Source organism: Phalangium opilio, unplaced genomic scaffold (assembly GCF_054372755.1).
Source record: "Phalangium opilio isolate 3A_F unplaced genomic scaffold, DU_Popi_V2 ptg000024l_1, whole genome shotgun sequence".
Classification (NCBI taxonomy): Eukaryota; Metazoa; Arthropoda; class Arachnida; order Opiliones; family Phalangiidae; genus Phalangium; species Phalangium opilio.
In genome coordinates, this window is record NW_028324155.1 from 7,877,273 (window position 1) to 7,893,515 (window position 16,243).

Here is a 16,243-nt window from a genome sequence, read left to right on the forward strand (position 1 = left end):
TTAGTATTTTCATGGAAATCTTACGACCAATCAAATTTCGTATATGAAGTTGAGTATGTGACGTCAGAGCTTGCTCTATCTCGTGTCGCCCTCTAGGATAGTGAGCGCGAGTCGGTATTTTTTGGAAGGGAGTTAGGGTCAACGCTTTAATTTCATTTCGTAAAGAGAGCAGAATGTAATTAGTTCTGAGATAATTAGCCTTTAAATTGATGTTAATTTGCGCCTAACTTTACTATACACACTCTAAAGTAAGATAATTTCATAAATTTCAATGTTATAGTACTTCTTAAAGGGGTGCGGAAAGTCTATTCTTTCGCTAAGCCTTGGTCATTGTTCGGCGTTCTCCTCCCTTCCCCCTTGGCCAAAGCAATGCTGCTGAAAGGGGGAAAGGGGATGAAATCAAATTTGATAATTAATTAAACGTATGTTAATTTTAAGGCGTATTTAATTTTGTAATAGAATGACGGTCGAAAAGAAGTACCGGCCTAGATGCTTCTTTGATGTTGAAATAGGTGGACAACCTGGTAAGCCTTTAATTAATTTAAAAATTTACTAAATAATTATCTTTTAATTAATCACTTAAGTTTAACTTAATTTTTTAGGCGGACGGATTGTTTTTGAGTTGTTTTCAGATGTATGCCCCATAACCTGTGAAAATTTTAGAGCTTTATGCACTGGTATATTCATTTAACAATATTTTAACGTTATTTCAAGGTAAATAATTAATAATTTTAATTTAAATTTCAGGTGAAAAGGGTATTGGTAAAACTACCAACAAACCTTTGCATTATAAAGGCAGCGTTTTTCACAGGGTGGTTCGTAATTTCATGATACAAGGAGGAGATTTTTCTGCAGGGAATGGGAGTGGTGGTGAATCAATCTATGGTGGAACTTTTAAAGGTATTAAACAAGGGTTGCCACGGGTCAGGGAGAACCTGGAAAAGTCAGGGAATTTGAAAAATTTCAGCAAAGTCAGGGAATTTTATTTTAGTGGGTAAAATTTCTGGAGATAAGTCTTTATTGAAAGAGTAATGAAAGTTTCTCCTCATCCTCTCTTAACACGGAAAACTCTAGAGCAATCCTTAAAAATGTCTAGAATTGTTTTTATAAAGTAAATGCGCTCTAAAAAATCTCTTAGACTGTTGTTTAAAGTTAAAATGTTTCTTAATAATTTTGGTGCAACAAATACATTGTAAAACTTAAAGTAGAGACTTTATTTAATTGTAAGCACTTAAAACGTGCTGTAAACATTTACACTTTTGGCCTAAACAAGTCAGGGAAAATCTCTGAAAAAGGTCAGGGAAAATCTCTGAAAAAGGTCGGGGAAAATCTCTGAAAAAGGTCGGGGAAAATCTCTGAAAAAGGTCAGGGAAAATCTCTGAAAAAGGTCAGGGAAAATCTCTGAAAAAGGTCAGGGAAAATCTCTGAAAAAGGTCAGGGAAAATCTCTGAAAAAGGTCAGGGAAAATCTCTGAAAAAGGTCAGGGAAAATCTCTGAAAAAGGTCAGGGAAAATCTCTGAAAAAGGTCAGGGAAAATCTCTGAAAAAGGTCAGGGAAAATCTCTGAAAAAGGTCAGGGAAAATCTCTGAAAAAGGTCAGGGAAAATCTGAGAAAAAGGTCAGGGAAAATCTGAGAAAAAGGTCAGGGAAAATCTGAGAAAAAGGTCAGGGAAAATCTGAGAAAAAGGTCAGGGAAAATCTGAGAAAAAGGTCAGGGAAAATCTGAGAAAAAGGTCAGGGAAAATCTGAGAAAAAGGTCAGGGAAAATCTGAGAAAAAGGTCAGGGAAAATCTGAGAAAAAGGTCAGGGAAAATCTGAGAAAAAGGTCAGGGAAAATCTGAGAAAAAGGTCAGGGAAAATCTGAGAAAAAGGTCAGGGAAAATCTGAGAAAAAGGTCAGGGAAAATCTGAGAAAAAGGTCAGGGAAAATCTGAGAAAAAGGTCAGGGAAAATCTCTGAAAAAGGTCAGGGAAAACCTGGAAAAGTCAGGGAATTTGGTTCTGAAAATTCCGTGGCAACCCTGTAAACTAATTATAATCTTTAAAGATTGAAGTTAACTTTAATTTTATTCAATAGATGAGAACTTTACTTTGAACCATGATAGTTCATTCTTACTATCAATGGCCAATCGTGGCAAAGATACAAATGGATCACAATTTTTTATGTAAATATAAAATTTTTTTTAATCAAGAAGGAATTTTTTTAAATTTTAATTGTTTGTTTTATTGCAGAATAACTCGACCTGCATCTCATTTGGATGGGTTAGCTTTAAATTAATTAAAATCATTTGATTTAATTTAATTTAAATTAGAAGTAATTTCTAACCATTTTTTTTTTGTTTTTGTTTTTTAATTTTTTATAGTGTACATGTTGTTTTTGGACGCGTAATATCAGGTCAAGAAATAGTTTCAGAGATTGAAAATCAAAAGATTGACCAAAATAGTCGACCTTTTGTGGATGTTAATGTTTCAAACTGCGGTGAGTTGGTTTTAAAGTTGAAATCTAAGGAAAGGAAACGTAAGAAGGAAGCGGCAGCCTCATCCGAGGAAGAAGGAGAAATGACTGATGACAAGAAAAAGAAGAAGAAACACAAGAAACATTCTAAAAAATCGAAAAAAGAGAAACATGCTAAAAAAGCGGAGTATGTTTTAGCTTTTTAACTTAATTAATTAATATTTTAATTATTAATTTTATTATTTAAACCCAATAGAAATGAAGAAGTAGTAGTGAAAAAGAAGGAAGAAGATGAAACTCCAGATTGCAGTGTTCGTCCTGAAGAAATTCCTGATGTTCCTTCAAATAATTTCTTAATGAGAAGAACCGCAGTCACTAATGATGAACCACGAAGGTAACTATTACAATTTATTAATTATTTCTCTTGATATTGTTTAATTGAATTTAATTTAATTCCTAGACCTGAAGGATTTCAAAGACGCCCCAAAGTCTCAAGATCAGGCCGGAAAATTAGAGGCAGAGGCTTCATGGTATGGAACCTTTTTTTTTTTTTTTTTTACTTTTTATTTCTTTTATTTTTTTTTTATTTTTATTTTTTTTTTATTTTTTTTTTATTTATTTTTTTTTTTATTTTTTTTTTATTTATTTTTTTTTTTTATTTTTTTATTTTTTTTTTTTGTTTTTATTTTTTTTTTATTCCCAAAGTTTTAATATCTCTTAATTAATTAAGTTTAATATTTGTATTTTAAAACAGCGTTATAGAACCCCTTCTCCAACTCAAAGTCGCTCTGGAAGTGAAACTCCTCCTCATTGGAAACAAGCTCAATCTAGAGTTAGAACTCTAAAAGATCTTGAAGCTCGGAAGAATAATCCGGAGGAGGATGTAGATGAAGATCAACTAGAGGATGAAAATTATAGAGAAGGGTCCGTTTCATAGTTCCTTCTTTTACAATTAATTATAAAATTAAATTAAATTAAATAGTTCTATAATTTGCTGTGCTTTTTTTTTTTTTTTCTTTTTATTGTTTCAGGGCAACTAACGAAGGTCCAGTTGACCAAAATAGGCCAAAAAGACCTGGTCAACGTGTATTCAAGGAGGATAGAGAACACCAAGAAGATTTAGAATCTTCCGGTCGATCTAGAGACAGAAGGAGGCGTGGTGGTTACGATCGTCGTGATCGTAATAGGTTTGAGGAAAGAGATCCTGAAGAATTTGTTGGTGGAAATCGCGGTAGACATCGTAGCGGAGGTGGTGGTGGCAGACCTAATCAACAACCTTTGAGAACTAGAAATGATTATAGGTCTGAAACTCCTTCTCCTTCAAGAAGGGATCGACTTCAATCGGCTATTATCATCAGAGTTGTTAATGATAAACTTGTTAACGAACCAATTGGTAATTAATTAATTAATTGTAAAATAATTATACAGGGTGGCTTCGGTATTTGTGGCCAATAGCTTCTATGGGATAGTATTATTCCACTGAAAATAGTATGTTTCCTACCATATTGCGTTGCAGGATTGATATGTAATGCAATAGACTGCTGTAATCGAAATAATGTTTAACGTATTGTCTTCAGTTTAAAGGGAGGGTGAAGTAGAAAATCAAGTGATTTTTGTATCGATTTTTCTACTAATTATAAGGACCAGTCTGCATAGTGGAACATTCAGGAAATACCAGCTCCGAATGATTTTAAAATTCAAATTAGGTTCCGATTTTAAGGATAATTTTAAAGAAGGACTGCCGACCAATCGCGTAACGTCCCGCCTTTTTGTTAACAAAATTCTCGTGGCATGTTACGTGTTGAATGAAATTTATCACGAGATTTGATAAAATTCGCGCGCGACGTGATAATCATGGCGCGAGACACGTAACGTGCCACGAGAATTTTGTTATCAAAAAGGCAGGGCGTTACGCGATTGGTCGGCAGTCCTTGTTTAAAATTATCCTTAAAATCTGAACCTAATTTGAATTTTAAAATCATTCGGAGCTGGTATTTCCTGAATGTTTCACTATGCAGACTGGTCTTATAATTAGTAGAAAAATCGATAAAAATCACTTGATTTTCTACTTCACCCTCCCTTTAAACTGTAGGCAATACGTATTGTTAAACATTATTTTGATTACAGCAGTCTATTGCATTGCATTACATATCTATTATTATTCACCTTATCAATCCTGCAACGCAATATGGTAGGAAACATACTATTTTCAGTGGAATAATACTATCCCATAGAAGCTATTGGCCACAAATACCGAAGCCACCCTGTATATAAAAAAAAAAACTATTTTCCAACATAATTGTTTTTTTTTCTTGTAGAGTCAAAGTCGCTGGATAGAGAGAGCGCCAGTAAGTCTCATCAGGAAGAAAGGTATGGTAGAAGGCGATATAGGTCTAGCTCTCGTAGAAGCAGGTCAGAGGAAAATGAAGAACCTAGACAAAGAACAACCGCAAAGAGAGTTTTTAGGGAAGAACCCCCAGAAAGAAGACCACCGCCTAGTAATTCTGACAAACAACAACATCATTCTTACCGTAATCGGTACCCTGAAAGGGAAGTATTTCCTCCCTCTACTAGCCAGCGCTCCGCTGCTGCTGCCGCTTCTTCTTCTTCTTCTTATAATCCGGAAAGTCACGCGGAACTGGGAGCTTCACCCATGGCCATATTAGAAGCTGATAAGGATACTAATTATTTGGATTCTTCAATAATTAAAATTAAAAGTCAAAGGAAAAGTCGTCGTTCAAAGGAGGAGAAAGAAAATGGGGAATTAAGTGACCATTCAACCGGTAGTCAAGAACCACCCGTACCAGGCATGGAACAACAACAACAACAACCCTCCAGCCCTATCAATAGAGCCTATAATCCAACTGGTCCTTCTCCGATTAAACAATCAACTTCATCCTCTCGCGTTTCTGCAACTTCTTTGAAAAATGTTGAAGTTAAATTATTATCTAATAATAGTAGTAACAAACTTCCTCCATACGAAGCGCCGCCACCCAAAATTGATTTGAAATCCCTTTTGCCTACAAAAAACCCTTCTAAGTTTGACCATCATCGTTTAATGATGTTAAATCCTGAAAATAATCAACCTCCCATCCCTGGTTTTGATAATATACCACCACCACCACCCTCATCCTCTTTTCAGTCCTCCAATATCCCTAAACCTCCTCATCATTCTTCGTCTTCGTCCTCCTCGCATACTTCCTTAACCCACGGATTAACTATTCCCATTCCCGGTTTGGAACCCCCAGGGACTTCAATTAGATCAATTGATCCGCCTCCCTTGATGACTGGTTTATATCAACCCTTGGTAACCGGTTCTTTAAACCCCCCAATTCCCGGAATGGGTCTTATAAACCCACCCCCGCCTCAGCAACAAGCTGTATCTTCCTCGACATTCGCCATGGCCGCGACTTACTCTCTTCCCCCTGTTAAAACGCCAATCACTTCGTTTGGTACTACTAAAGTCAAACTTGATGATAAACCCAAAGTAACGGAAAGAACTTCGCGGTTTGATCAAGGTCCCCCCTTAGCTACCACCATCACCGCCGCCACCGGGATTGTTCCAGAGTATGAAGAAGAGGAGGATGAACCCCCGCCACCGGGGACAACTACACCCGACCCCATTTTGAAGATGCCTGATATTTCCAGCATAGAATTGCCGCCCCAAAAACCTCCAGAGACAAAAGTTACCGATACTAAAGCCCCCAAGATACAAGAGGTGCAAAAACAAGATACAGTAAGTATTGTTTTATGTCCTTGGAATCCTGATTTGCGCGTACTTTACCCCAGATTTGCGCGTACTTTACCCCAGATTTGAGCGTACTTTACCGCAGATTTGCGCGTGCTTTATCCCAGATTTGAGCGTGCTTTATCCCAGATTTGAGCGTGCTTTACCCCAGATTTGAGCGTACTTTACCCCAGATTTGCGCGTACTTTACCCCAGATTTGCGCGTACTTTACCCCAGATTTGAGCGTACTTTACCCCAGATTTGAGCGTACTTTACCCCAGATTTGAGCGTACTTTACCCCAGATTTGAGCGTACTTTACCCCAGATTTGAGCGTACTTTACCCCGGATTTGAGCGTACTTTACCCCGGATTTGAGCGTACTTTACCCCAGATTTGAGCGTACTTTACCCCAGATTTGAGCGTACTTTACCCCAGATTTGAGCGTACTTTACCCCAGATTTGAGCGTACTTTACCCCAGATTTGAGCGTACTTTACCCCAGATTTGAGCGTACTTTACCCCAGATTTGAGCGTACTTTACCCCAGATTTGCGCGTACTTTACCCCTGATTTGCGCGTACTTTACCCCTGATTTGCGCGTACTTTACCCCTGATTTGCGCGTACTTTACCCCTGATTTGCGCGTACTTTACCCCTGATTTGCCCGTACTTTACCCCTGATTTGCCCGTACTTTACCCCTGATTTGCCCGTACTTTACCCCTGATTTGCCCGTACTTTACCCCTGATTTGCCCGTACTTTACCCCTGATTTGCCCGTACTTTACCCCTGATTTGCCCGTACTTTACCCCTGATTTGCCCGTACTTTACCCCTGATTTGCCCGTACTTTACCCCTGATTTGCCCGTACTTTACCCCTGATTTGCCCGTACTTTACCCCTGATTTGCCCGTACTTTACCCCTGATTTGCCCGTACTTTACCCCTGATTTGCCCGTACTTTACCCCTGATTTGCCCGTACTTTACCCCTGATTTGCCCGTACTTTACCCCTGATTTGCCCGTACTTTACCCCTGATTTGCCCGTACTTTACCCCTGATTTGCCCGTGCTTTACCCCAGATTTGCCCGTACTTTACCCCAGATTTGCGCGTACGTGACCCCCTTATAATGGAAGACAACTGTTTCATGTGATATATTTCTTTTAATTTCGTTTATAGAAACAGCCAGAAGTGGTTAAATCAACTAGCCCAGTTAAAGAACGGTAAGTTTAATGTTTCTAAGCCCCCATCCCCATCCCCCACGAAAAATGTGGTTTCACAGCCGTATTTGGCTGCAACGATGACTTTTAACTCTCATTTTAGGCCACCCCCGAAATCAAGCAAAGATAAGAGCAAATCTAGAAGCAGATCTAGATCAAAATCGCGCGGCGGCGGCGGCAATCGTAGAGGACGTTATTCAAGGTCACGTTCTCGCTCTAATAGCAGAAGACGCGGTAGCCCTGATAGAAGGTGGAGGGGTAGACCCTCGCCATTCAGAGGTAGGCGAGATTATAGATCCAGGGGCCAATGGGAAAGATGGAGACCGCGTCGAAGAAGTAACAGCATAGACAGACGTCGAAGTAGAAGCAGAAAGGGATCTTCCAGGAGCAGAAGTAGATCCAGAAATAGGTTCAGACGATCCTCCCCCGCTAGACGAGATTCTCCGAGGAGAGGAGCCGGAAGGAAACGTTCGAGGTCAAGATCGAGGTCTAATTCAAGGGGTGGCCGAAATAGAGGAAGGCGCTCATCCAGAGATAGCAGTTCGTCGCGTAGCCGAAGCCGAAGTGGAACCCGGAAGAAATCTGGAAAATCCAGGTCAAGGAGTTCCTCTTCGTCATCATCGTCTTGAGGTCAGCTTTGAATGTCCTTAATCTTCATTTTTTTTTATATAGTAAACGTCTTTAAGGTCTACTTTACACTGCCCCCCCCCCCCCCAAAAAAAAGAATTTCACGGTTTTAGATGTGATTAGGCTTAGGTATTACTATTTTGTTGTAACCTATTTGTAACACACTTTTTACTCTTATCTATTCTTCCGTAGTTTTAAGTTCGATGAAAAATATTCTATGTTGGTGACCCTTAGTGACTAACAAATAATTAAAACGAAAAATTGGTCCTTGAGAATTATAATCTTTCAGGCACTCTAAATGATGGTTTTTTTCTCTCCAATATATATAATATTTGGCCCACCCCCATTCTAAGCTTCTTAGATATCATTCCGCGTATCAATGTAACCATTTTTCAAATTTCAATTAAAAATTCATAAGCTAGATGATTACGTAGCCTTTATTTTATTCCGCAAAGGCTTAAAGGGAGGGTGAAGTAGAAAATCAAGTGGTTTTTTATCGATTCTTCTACTAATTATAAGACCAGTCTGCATGGTGAAACATTCAGGAAATACTTCCGAATGATTTTAAAATTCAAATTAGGTTCAGATTTTAAGGATAATTTCAAAGAAGGACCTCCGACCAATCGCGTAACGCCCTGCCTTTTTGTTAACAATATTCTCGTGGCACGCTCCGTGTCTCGCGCCACGATCGTCACGTCGCGCGCCTAATTTTATCAAATCTCGTGATAAATTTCATTCAACACGGAACGTGCCACGAGAATTTTGTTAATAAAAAGGCAGGGCGTTACGCGATTGGTCGGAGGTCCTTCTTTAAAATTATCCTTAAAATCTGAACCTAATTTGAATTTTAAAATCATTTGGAAGTATTTTCTGAATGTCTCACTATGCAGACTGGTCTTGTAATTAGTAGAAGAATCGATAAAAAATCACTTGATTTTCCACTTCACCCTCCCTTTAACTTGCGTAGTTTATAATTGCACCAAAATTAATTAAATTTAACCACGTGTTTGTAGTTTAACGTAAAGACTCGCAACCATGTTAATTAATTTGAGTGACAATTTCAATAAAACAACCTTCACCCTTCGTTTAATTAAATGAAAATTAATCCAAATTAACAATTAATGAAATTACACAAAGTCTTAGTATAAAAAGAGATGATATACCTAACTTAAAGATTTTAAAGTTTAATGGCGAATGTATTAACGTTGGTTAGTTTTCTCCTCATCATTCTCATTGGTCGAAATCCAGATTCGAATCTTATCCCAGATATGGTCTCGTTTTCCTCGTTGCTTGAAGCGACTGACGCCGAAAATGGTGGTAACTTGATAGGATAGGGACTAGTGGGTTGAGTCGCGATTGGGTAAATGGCCGGTTTCCATACTCTTTGGAAAGGAGGGTATTGATTCATTGGTCTAAAACCTCTACTGGTACCCAATACAGTGTGGTTTACCGATAAAGGAACCGAGTAAATCGGGTGATCATTTGTAACGTTCTCGGAGGTGATTGAACGCGGCGGCGGCGGTTGTTTTGAAGTTGTAGACGGTTCCACGTAAGGTTGACTCTTAATCGGGAGGTAGGCTTGTACATCGGGCGCGGAATACTGGTTAGGTTGACTGTTAAGTAACATTGCTGATAAAACCATGGCTTCCCCGCGGTTTTGACCTTTTTCAACTCGGATAACGGTGGCCGATTGAGGAGGATGAAGGTCGGATAGTTTAGTCGGACGCGTTTCGTGACCTTCGTGTAAATCTTCCTCGGGTGGTAGATAGGATCTAGGAGGGTTTGTCGCCGGTTGCATTACCTCTTGAATCATCTCCCAAATTGGATCAGTTGAAGTATTAACATCCTCGGCTTCTTTAACGGATTCCGATTCAACTGAGGCGCTGTAGGCAACGGGATCAATAGCCGCTTTTCGCGTAGTTGTCTCAAATGGAACAGGGTCAACCGCGGCGGGGACAGAGAAAGGTCCCGGTACCGGCGGTGGTAACTGGCCTTCATCGACGCGAATATTGGTAGCGTTGCTCCCATCTACTTGGGAACCACCGTGACGGTGATGTTGATGATTATAGTCTAAGTAACACCACGGTTTCAGTTTGCCAAATGGGTACCCACCTAAAAGTCCCGGTATGAAGCTGTGTTTGAATGGCATCAAAACGGGAGTGTATCTATTCTGCGTATTAAACGGATCGAAACTCGGTTCGAAGATGTTCAAAGGGCGCGATGGTCGCCAGGATTTTTTCGGTTCAAGTTCGTCATTGGGACGTGAGAAAATTCCCCCGGAATTAGTGTAAACTTCAACATGGTCATCTTTAATGGTACTTGTCGAGTTTTCCTCAACTGGTTCAGGGTTTCGTCCTTGTAAGTCCGGGATACGAACTTGCGTCGGGGGGACGGTTGTGACGGGTCTTGGACGGCTATACCCGAACCAATTGATAAACCAATCTGGTAGAAAGAAACCCTGACATCCGGGACACCATAGTAAGAGAAATATCAACAGGACGCACAAAATTGGACGCTGGAAATTGAACGTTTTTACAATATATACCAAAAAAGATAAAACCTATTTTCTTATACCATCTTTCCCCTTAATTTTGAAGAGCGTCTTACGGATTGAACCTCGGTCTCTTTAATGAACGGCGGGAGAGAGTATGAAATATGTTTACTACAATCTTACGAACGATTCCCTCCTCAACCTTAATGGTTCTTTGGGGGTATAATCCCCCGTCAGACAGGTTACGACCTGCCGGCCCCCATTTCTAAGTGGCTATTGGTATTTTTAAGGCAGACTCTCTAATTTACTGACGGGGTAGACTGGTCACTGACCCCCAAAATTTGTTATTGACGGCCAAGAGAGAATGTTTTAAGTAATCTATGGGTCAAGGGCGGGCGCCTATTATTGCCTTACATTATAAAATATACCCTGAACCTCATTCTTCTCCCCTGTTGTTCAACTTATTCGCGTTAATACGCGTCAAGGTAAGTTATAAGTCGTTCAAACCGGAGAGAACCAGCGCCTATTAACTTTCCCCTTCAATAATCCGCGTAAGTCGAACAAACGTGCTACCCCATATCAGGAGATAAGTCGCCTCAGGCGTAAAAAGTGAAAATTCCTTCAGACGGCGTTGAGATATGTAAATGAAATTGTTTTTCATTTATTTCTAGTTTAGGAAACAAATAATTTTGAGTCGATAACGAGACCGCTATAATGTTTAATTGTTGACGTACGGGTTTTAATTTATAAAGGAAACAATGCGTGGGTGGAATTTTATTTTTATTTTGAAAGGAAATACGACTTGTCATTTCTTTTGGCAAACGATCAGAGAACGTGATCTCTTACGCCGAATTAGTTTCGACTCTTTTCTTTCTTTAGGTTCTTAACATCTAACGTGCCGTATTCTTATATATTTATTTATTTTATCAGATTAGACAAGGCTAACAAACGATAAAGTAAAGAAAATTCAATTGCGAAACGAGTTTCCTTAACATTTTTTTCGCGAATTGAGTGTTTTAAACCCTTAGAATCTCGCAGATATTTCAAAAGCAGGCGCGATGAAGTATTCGCTCTCTAGCGTACTTGTAGCCCTGTACCTTGTTCTCCCGGGTTTTGCGGTTGATATCGGTAATATATCCGCTGAAATTAACTCGGAATCTTGCCAAGAAAATGGTAGTTGCCTTTCGTATAGAGGTAGGATAATAAAATAAATTTTAGTGGCTTAATTTTCCCCATAATTCTAAACTCGTCTATGACCACTTTGAGTTGGCGTAGAAGAAGACGGTAGTAGAGTTGACCTTCGACCAGCTTTGGTTCACGGTCAGGAATGGCTACTGACCAACGTGAGGGAGAATGGTGGATGGGGTTTATCTACGCATCGTGTAGTGACCACTCTAGGGTTGACCGCGTCTAATCACGTATTACATGAGGGGAAATTGAAGTTGCATTTGAAAGAAATGGAATTACAAATAGCATTAGCACTTGCGCGGTATTAATTTTACGGATATGATTAAAGTATGCGAGTTTTTAACAAAGCGACACTTCTATAGAAACGAAAAACAGCATTTGTCGCTATACATCAACGCCTTACTATCAATTTGCGAAAATCCCCGAGATTTCCACGGGTTTGACTTGGTGTCCAAACTTTTGGAATACGCTAAAGAAGGTCGTTTTGTTTCGGAGTACGAAAAAGCTTTAGTTCATTTAGCATTATGCAACGCTGGCGTACACGCGAATTCGACGGGGCACAAACGTATCATTACGAGGGTTCATAAATATTCCAAGAAAGATGACGCCATTTCAGGTATTGGTGCCGCCAGCGATACGGTAATCTTGGTATTCATTTGACTACCAAATCTTCCATCAATTTAGATACTTCGGTCATGCATACATTAGCCTTAATTTGCTTCTCAAAGCACGATGAGCGTGGCTCAGAATTGTACGAAAAACGCGTCAAAAAAGCCATACAGATTCTAAAATCCAAACAAAATGAATTGGATGGTAGCTTCGGTAATTTGTACACGTCATCCTTGGTCGTACAGGTTCGTCTACAACTAAGGTAATTGTCTCCTTGAAGTAACAGGGACACTCTTTAGGTAATGAATGCGGCGCAAACGGATGACATAGGTTGGAACGCGACATTGGCTAGAGAATTTATATTGTCGCATCAAAAGGATGATGGTTCATTCCAGTCTTATACCGCGGCTTCCTTCGCTTTACTAGCTTTAGATGGAAAGAGTTTAATCATCAATATTGGTTCTTGCGAGGCCCCTCATGAAGATGTAGTTCTTACCCTACCTAAAAGTACATAAATCCTTGAAACAAACTGAATGGAAAGGAATATTCTCAATTTAGGGATTGTTTTAAGGCACGCCGGATGAGGAGGAATTTCATCTTCCAGACAACGAGATTGATAAGGATATTGAAACGGAAGTAGTAAAACTTGAATCTATCCCAGTTGTACACAAAAAGGTCGAAATCATCTTTGTGGATTTAGTAAGGATCGTGGGGAATGTAACTTTGGCGGTCACGGAAACGGTTAAAAATGGTACTTCCCTCTACGATATTTTGGCCAATTGCAAGTCATTCCAGTAAGGGATAAGTACGAACGCAACCCGGTTGGATTTATAAGTCCGTCAACAATTTGTTTCAGTTGCGGTTTTAAGGAAACGACTTTCGGTACTATGCTAACTTCAGTAGATAATCTACTTCAAAATGCTGATGAAAAAGCGTACTGGGCTATTTTGAAAAGGAGTGTAAATTCAGTTAGGCCTAGTACGTTTAAGGATGAATTTTTAACCTTAGGTAAGTCCCTTTTTCGCATTGAATAAAATGAGTTCACGAAAAAGGTTAATTTTTGATTAGGTGTCAAAGAATTTTATCCGAAAGATGCGGATATCATTGTTTTAAAATACGTGAAATACGAATAAATATATTTTTTTAAGAAAAACCAATATCAAAATTCTTCAGCCTCGAATATGTCTGTTTAAATTTTGCGTCTTTTATCTTCCATTAAATGATTGGTCTACTTCAGCCAATGAAATTACAGTTTCAATCACGAGGGTCATACATTTCATTTGCGTCATTGTGACGTCACAGATAAGGAAAACGCAGCAGCGTTTAGGGTTAGCTTTGTTCGGTGGATGACATTTCAAGGATTTCGGGAGATTTTTGGCGAAAGAATTTGAAATTAATTAAGTATAATCATTCGTTAAGAACAAAAAGGTTTGCTTAAATGATATCGTGAAGTGTTACAATGAGTAATAGTCATCACTTTTGCACATCTCCAAAATCTGACGTTTGTCATATTGATAGGTATTAATCTGATTGCACCTTTTTAAGTTAACACGTTGTTACTAATTATTTATAAATATAATAATATTTATTAATATTATCATTTTTTAAATAGTTTATCGCGAGACTTGGGTCATCTTTATCTGAACAACGATTACAGCGATTTAAAACTCGTTGTGGAAGGTAAGTCAAAAATATTCTTATCAATTATTCTTATAAATGATGTACTGAAATTAAGTTAATTAATAGGCAAAGAAATTGCTAGTCATAAGATTGTCTTAGCGGCCAGGTTAGTTGGGTTAATTTTTTATAAGGAAGCCAGTTTCGTTTTCTAATTTAACTATTAATTAATTTCATATAGGAGTGAGTATTTTAGGGCTCTCCTCTACGGAGGCATGAGGGAGGCTTCTCAGGATACAATACGTTTAGAAGGCCTGAATTTACCCGCCTTTGAAGTTCTTCTGAAGTATATTTATTGCGGAAAGATAGCTCTCGCGGATTTCAGGGAAGATCAAATCCTAGAAATATTAGGATTAGCCAATCAATACGGGTTCATAGAATTGGAAGAGTCAATTTCCGACTTTTTAAAAGGCATATTGAACATAAGAAATGTCTGCATAATTTACAACAAAGCCACGCTGTATCATCTTGATTCTCTGGCTGAAGTCTGCTGTGGTTTTGTCGATAGACACGCCCTAGACATACTTCACCACGATTCATTTTTGAATCTCTCCGCGGTAGCTTTACAAGCTATGATCAGGAGGGATTCTTTTTGCGCTCAAGAGGTTGATATCTTTCGAGCGGTTGTTAACTGGGCTCAAAGAAATCCGGCTGAACCCCTGGATGATATTTTGAGTGCCATACGTTTTCCTTTAATGACCTATCCTGACTTACTGAAAGTAGTCAGGCCTACCAATCTGGTCAGTCCCGATGCCATATTAGACGCCATTGAAGCCAAAATAGAAAGCAAGGATTCTGACCTAAAATACCGCGGATATTTGATGCCTGAAGAGAATGTGGCGTCTTTAAAACACAATACCCAAGTCTTATTGGGAGAAATGAAACACGCCCTTTTGGATGGCGACGTTAATAGCTACGACATGGAAAGAGGCTTCACCAGGCATACCATAGACGAATGCAACCCTCAGGGAATTTTAGTCAAGCTGGGAGTACCGGCCATTTTAAATCACATGAAGTTATTACTTTGGGATAGAGATATAAGATCGTATTCTTATTACATCGAGGTTTCCGTTGATCAAAAAGATTGGGTCAAAGTTATAGATCATTCAAAGTACCTTTGCCGGAGTTGGCAAAACCTTTACTTTGAACCGAGAGTCGTAAAGTACATTAGAATCGTCGGGACACACAATACCGTCAATAAAGTTTTCCACGTGGTAGCCTTCGAATGCATGTATACTAATAAACCATTCAAGCTGGAAAGGGGCTTGATCGTTCCTAGTCAAAACGTAGCCACCAGTCCCAATTGCGCCTGCGTCATTGAAGGCGTCAGTCGCAGTAGAAGTGCCCTGATAAATGGAGATATTGAAAACTACGATTGGGATTCGGGTTACACTTGCCATCAATTGGGTTCCGGCGCCATTGTTATTCAACTGGCGCAACCTTATCTAATATCGTCCGCGAGATTATTGCTATGGGATTGCGACGATAGAAGCTACAGTTATTACGTAGAAGTTTCGGTTGATCAACAAGTTTGGCACATGGTCGTCGATAAACAAGAGGAGCAATGCAAATCGTGGCAAATTGTTACATTCCCCCAACAACCCGTTGTCTTTATTAGAATCGTCGGAACCCATAATACCGCTAACGAAGTTTTTCATTGCGTTCACTTTGAGTGCCCCGCGCAAACTCAAATTTCCCAAGATTCTGGTGGTAATTCAACATCCAGAGAAGTCGAACCTTTTAAATCCAAAGCCATCGACGTCTAAAATTCTTTAGGGAAGATTTCCTTTATCGTCTAACGTAAAAGATATCAATCATATTGTAAATTTTTAATTTTAATATTTTTAAAAATAACTATTTTTTAAATGGTTAAAATCGTGTAACTTCCCACCTTTGGCCCCCTTTGACAAATGAAATAATAAAAACAACCCCCCACACACAGAGTTCTCGTTAAATCTTATAGAAATAATGTTAATAAAACGTAACCTTTTATAGAAAAGTGTTGCGAAAAATAATAGGGAAAAAAAACAACTACTTAAAACACTAGTTTTTGAATTCCCGCCCCCCAAATATGCGGGAATAAATTAAAATATTCTTTAATGTAATAATAATTAATAGAGTGGTCTAGTAATTGTAGCTAATAAAAAAAGTGTATATAGTCTTAGATTTGAGAATTGCTCAATCAAATAAAAAGTATGATTCGGCAAGTTTCAACTTTGTTTGTTTGGGTTAATTGATAACATTAGTCCAACAACAGTA

The 16,243-nt window shown here is 38.8% G+C and overlaps 4 protein-coding genes across 6 annotated transcripts; 3 read left to right on the forward strand and 1 right to left on the reverse strand.

The window, feature by feature from the left end:
- The first annotated feature begins 87 nt into the window (after positions 1 to 87).
- On the forward strand, positions 88 to 8,445 carry LOC149692592 (uncharacterized). The gene is made up of 14 exons (XM_089868354.1): positions 88 to 248; positions 460 to 524; positions 603 to 677; positions 748 to 900; positions 2,075 to 2,162; positions 2,230 to 2,259; positions 2,361 to 2,639; positions 2,709 to 2,846; positions 2,913 to 2,982; positions 3,207 to 3,376; positions 3,484 to 3,845; positions 4,771 to 6,188; positions 7,352 to 7,395; positions 7,496 to 8,445. Exons 2-14 carry the CDS (start codon positions 461 to 463, stop codon positions 8,019 to 8,021), a joined length of 3,417 nt encoding a protein of 1,138 aa, XP_089724480.1. The 5' UTR covers positions 88 to 248; position 460; the 3' UTR covers positions 8,022 to 8,445.
- A 632-nt stretch (positions 8,446 to 9,077) lies between these two features.
- Positions 9,078 to 10,750, reverse strand: LOC149692593 (uncharacterized). Of its 2 annotated transcripts, XM_089868378.1 has the most exons (3): positions 10,594 to 10,750; positions 10,132 to 10,534; positions 9,078 to 10,047 (listed from the first exon to the last, which is right to left on the reverse strand). In XM_089868378.1, the coding sequence occupies exons 1-3, from the start codon at positions 10,594 to 10,596 to the stop codon at positions 9,197 to 9,199; spliced, it is 1,257 nt and encodes a 418-aa protein (XP_089724504.1). In that variant the 5' UTR covers positions 10,597 to 10,750; the 3' UTR covers positions 9,078 to 9,196. The 2 variants fall into 2 exon arrangements, with proteins under 2 accessions (XP_089724504.1, XP_089724503.1); XM_089868377.1 differs by having other exon boundaries at positions 9,078 to 10,534.
- Positions 10,751 to 11,276: 526 nt separating this feature from the next.
- On the forward strand, positions 11,277 to 13,565 carry LOC149692594 (transcobalamin-2). 2 transcript variants are annotated; one of them, XM_089868374.1, is made up of 8 exons: positions 11,277 to 11,704; positions 11,786 to 11,999; positions 12,061 to 12,314; positions 12,383 to 12,552; positions 12,607 to 12,814; positions 12,879 to 13,101; positions 13,164 to 13,315; positions 13,376 to 13,565. In XM_089868374.1, exons 1-8 carry the CDS (start codon positions 11,569 to 11,571, stop codon positions 13,438 to 13,440), a joined length of 1,422 nt encoding a protein of 473 aa, XP_089724500.1. In that variant the 5' UTR covers positions 11,277 to 11,568; the 3' UTR covers positions 13,441 to 13,565. The 2 variants fall into 2 exon arrangements, with proteins under 2 accessions (XP_089724500.1, XP_089724499.1); XM_089868373.1 differs by having other exon boundaries at positions 11,302 to 11,704; positions 11,777 to 11,999.
- A 50-nt stretch (positions 13,566 to 13,615) lies between these two features.
- On the forward strand, positions 13,616 to 16,198 carry BTBD9 (BTB (POZ) domain containing 9). Its single transcript, XM_089868361.1, has 4 exons — positions 13,616 to 13,825; positions 13,920 to 13,987; positions 14,054 to 14,093; positions 14,166 to 16,198. The coding sequence occupies exons 1-4, from the start codon at positions 13,767 to 13,769 to the stop codon at positions 15,748 to 15,750; spliced, it is 1,752 nt and encodes a 583-aa protein (XP_089724487.1). The 5' UTR covers positions 13,616 to 13,766; the 3' UTR covers positions 15,751 to 16,198.
- The last annotated feature ends 45 nt before the right edge of the window (positions 16,199 to 16,243 follow it).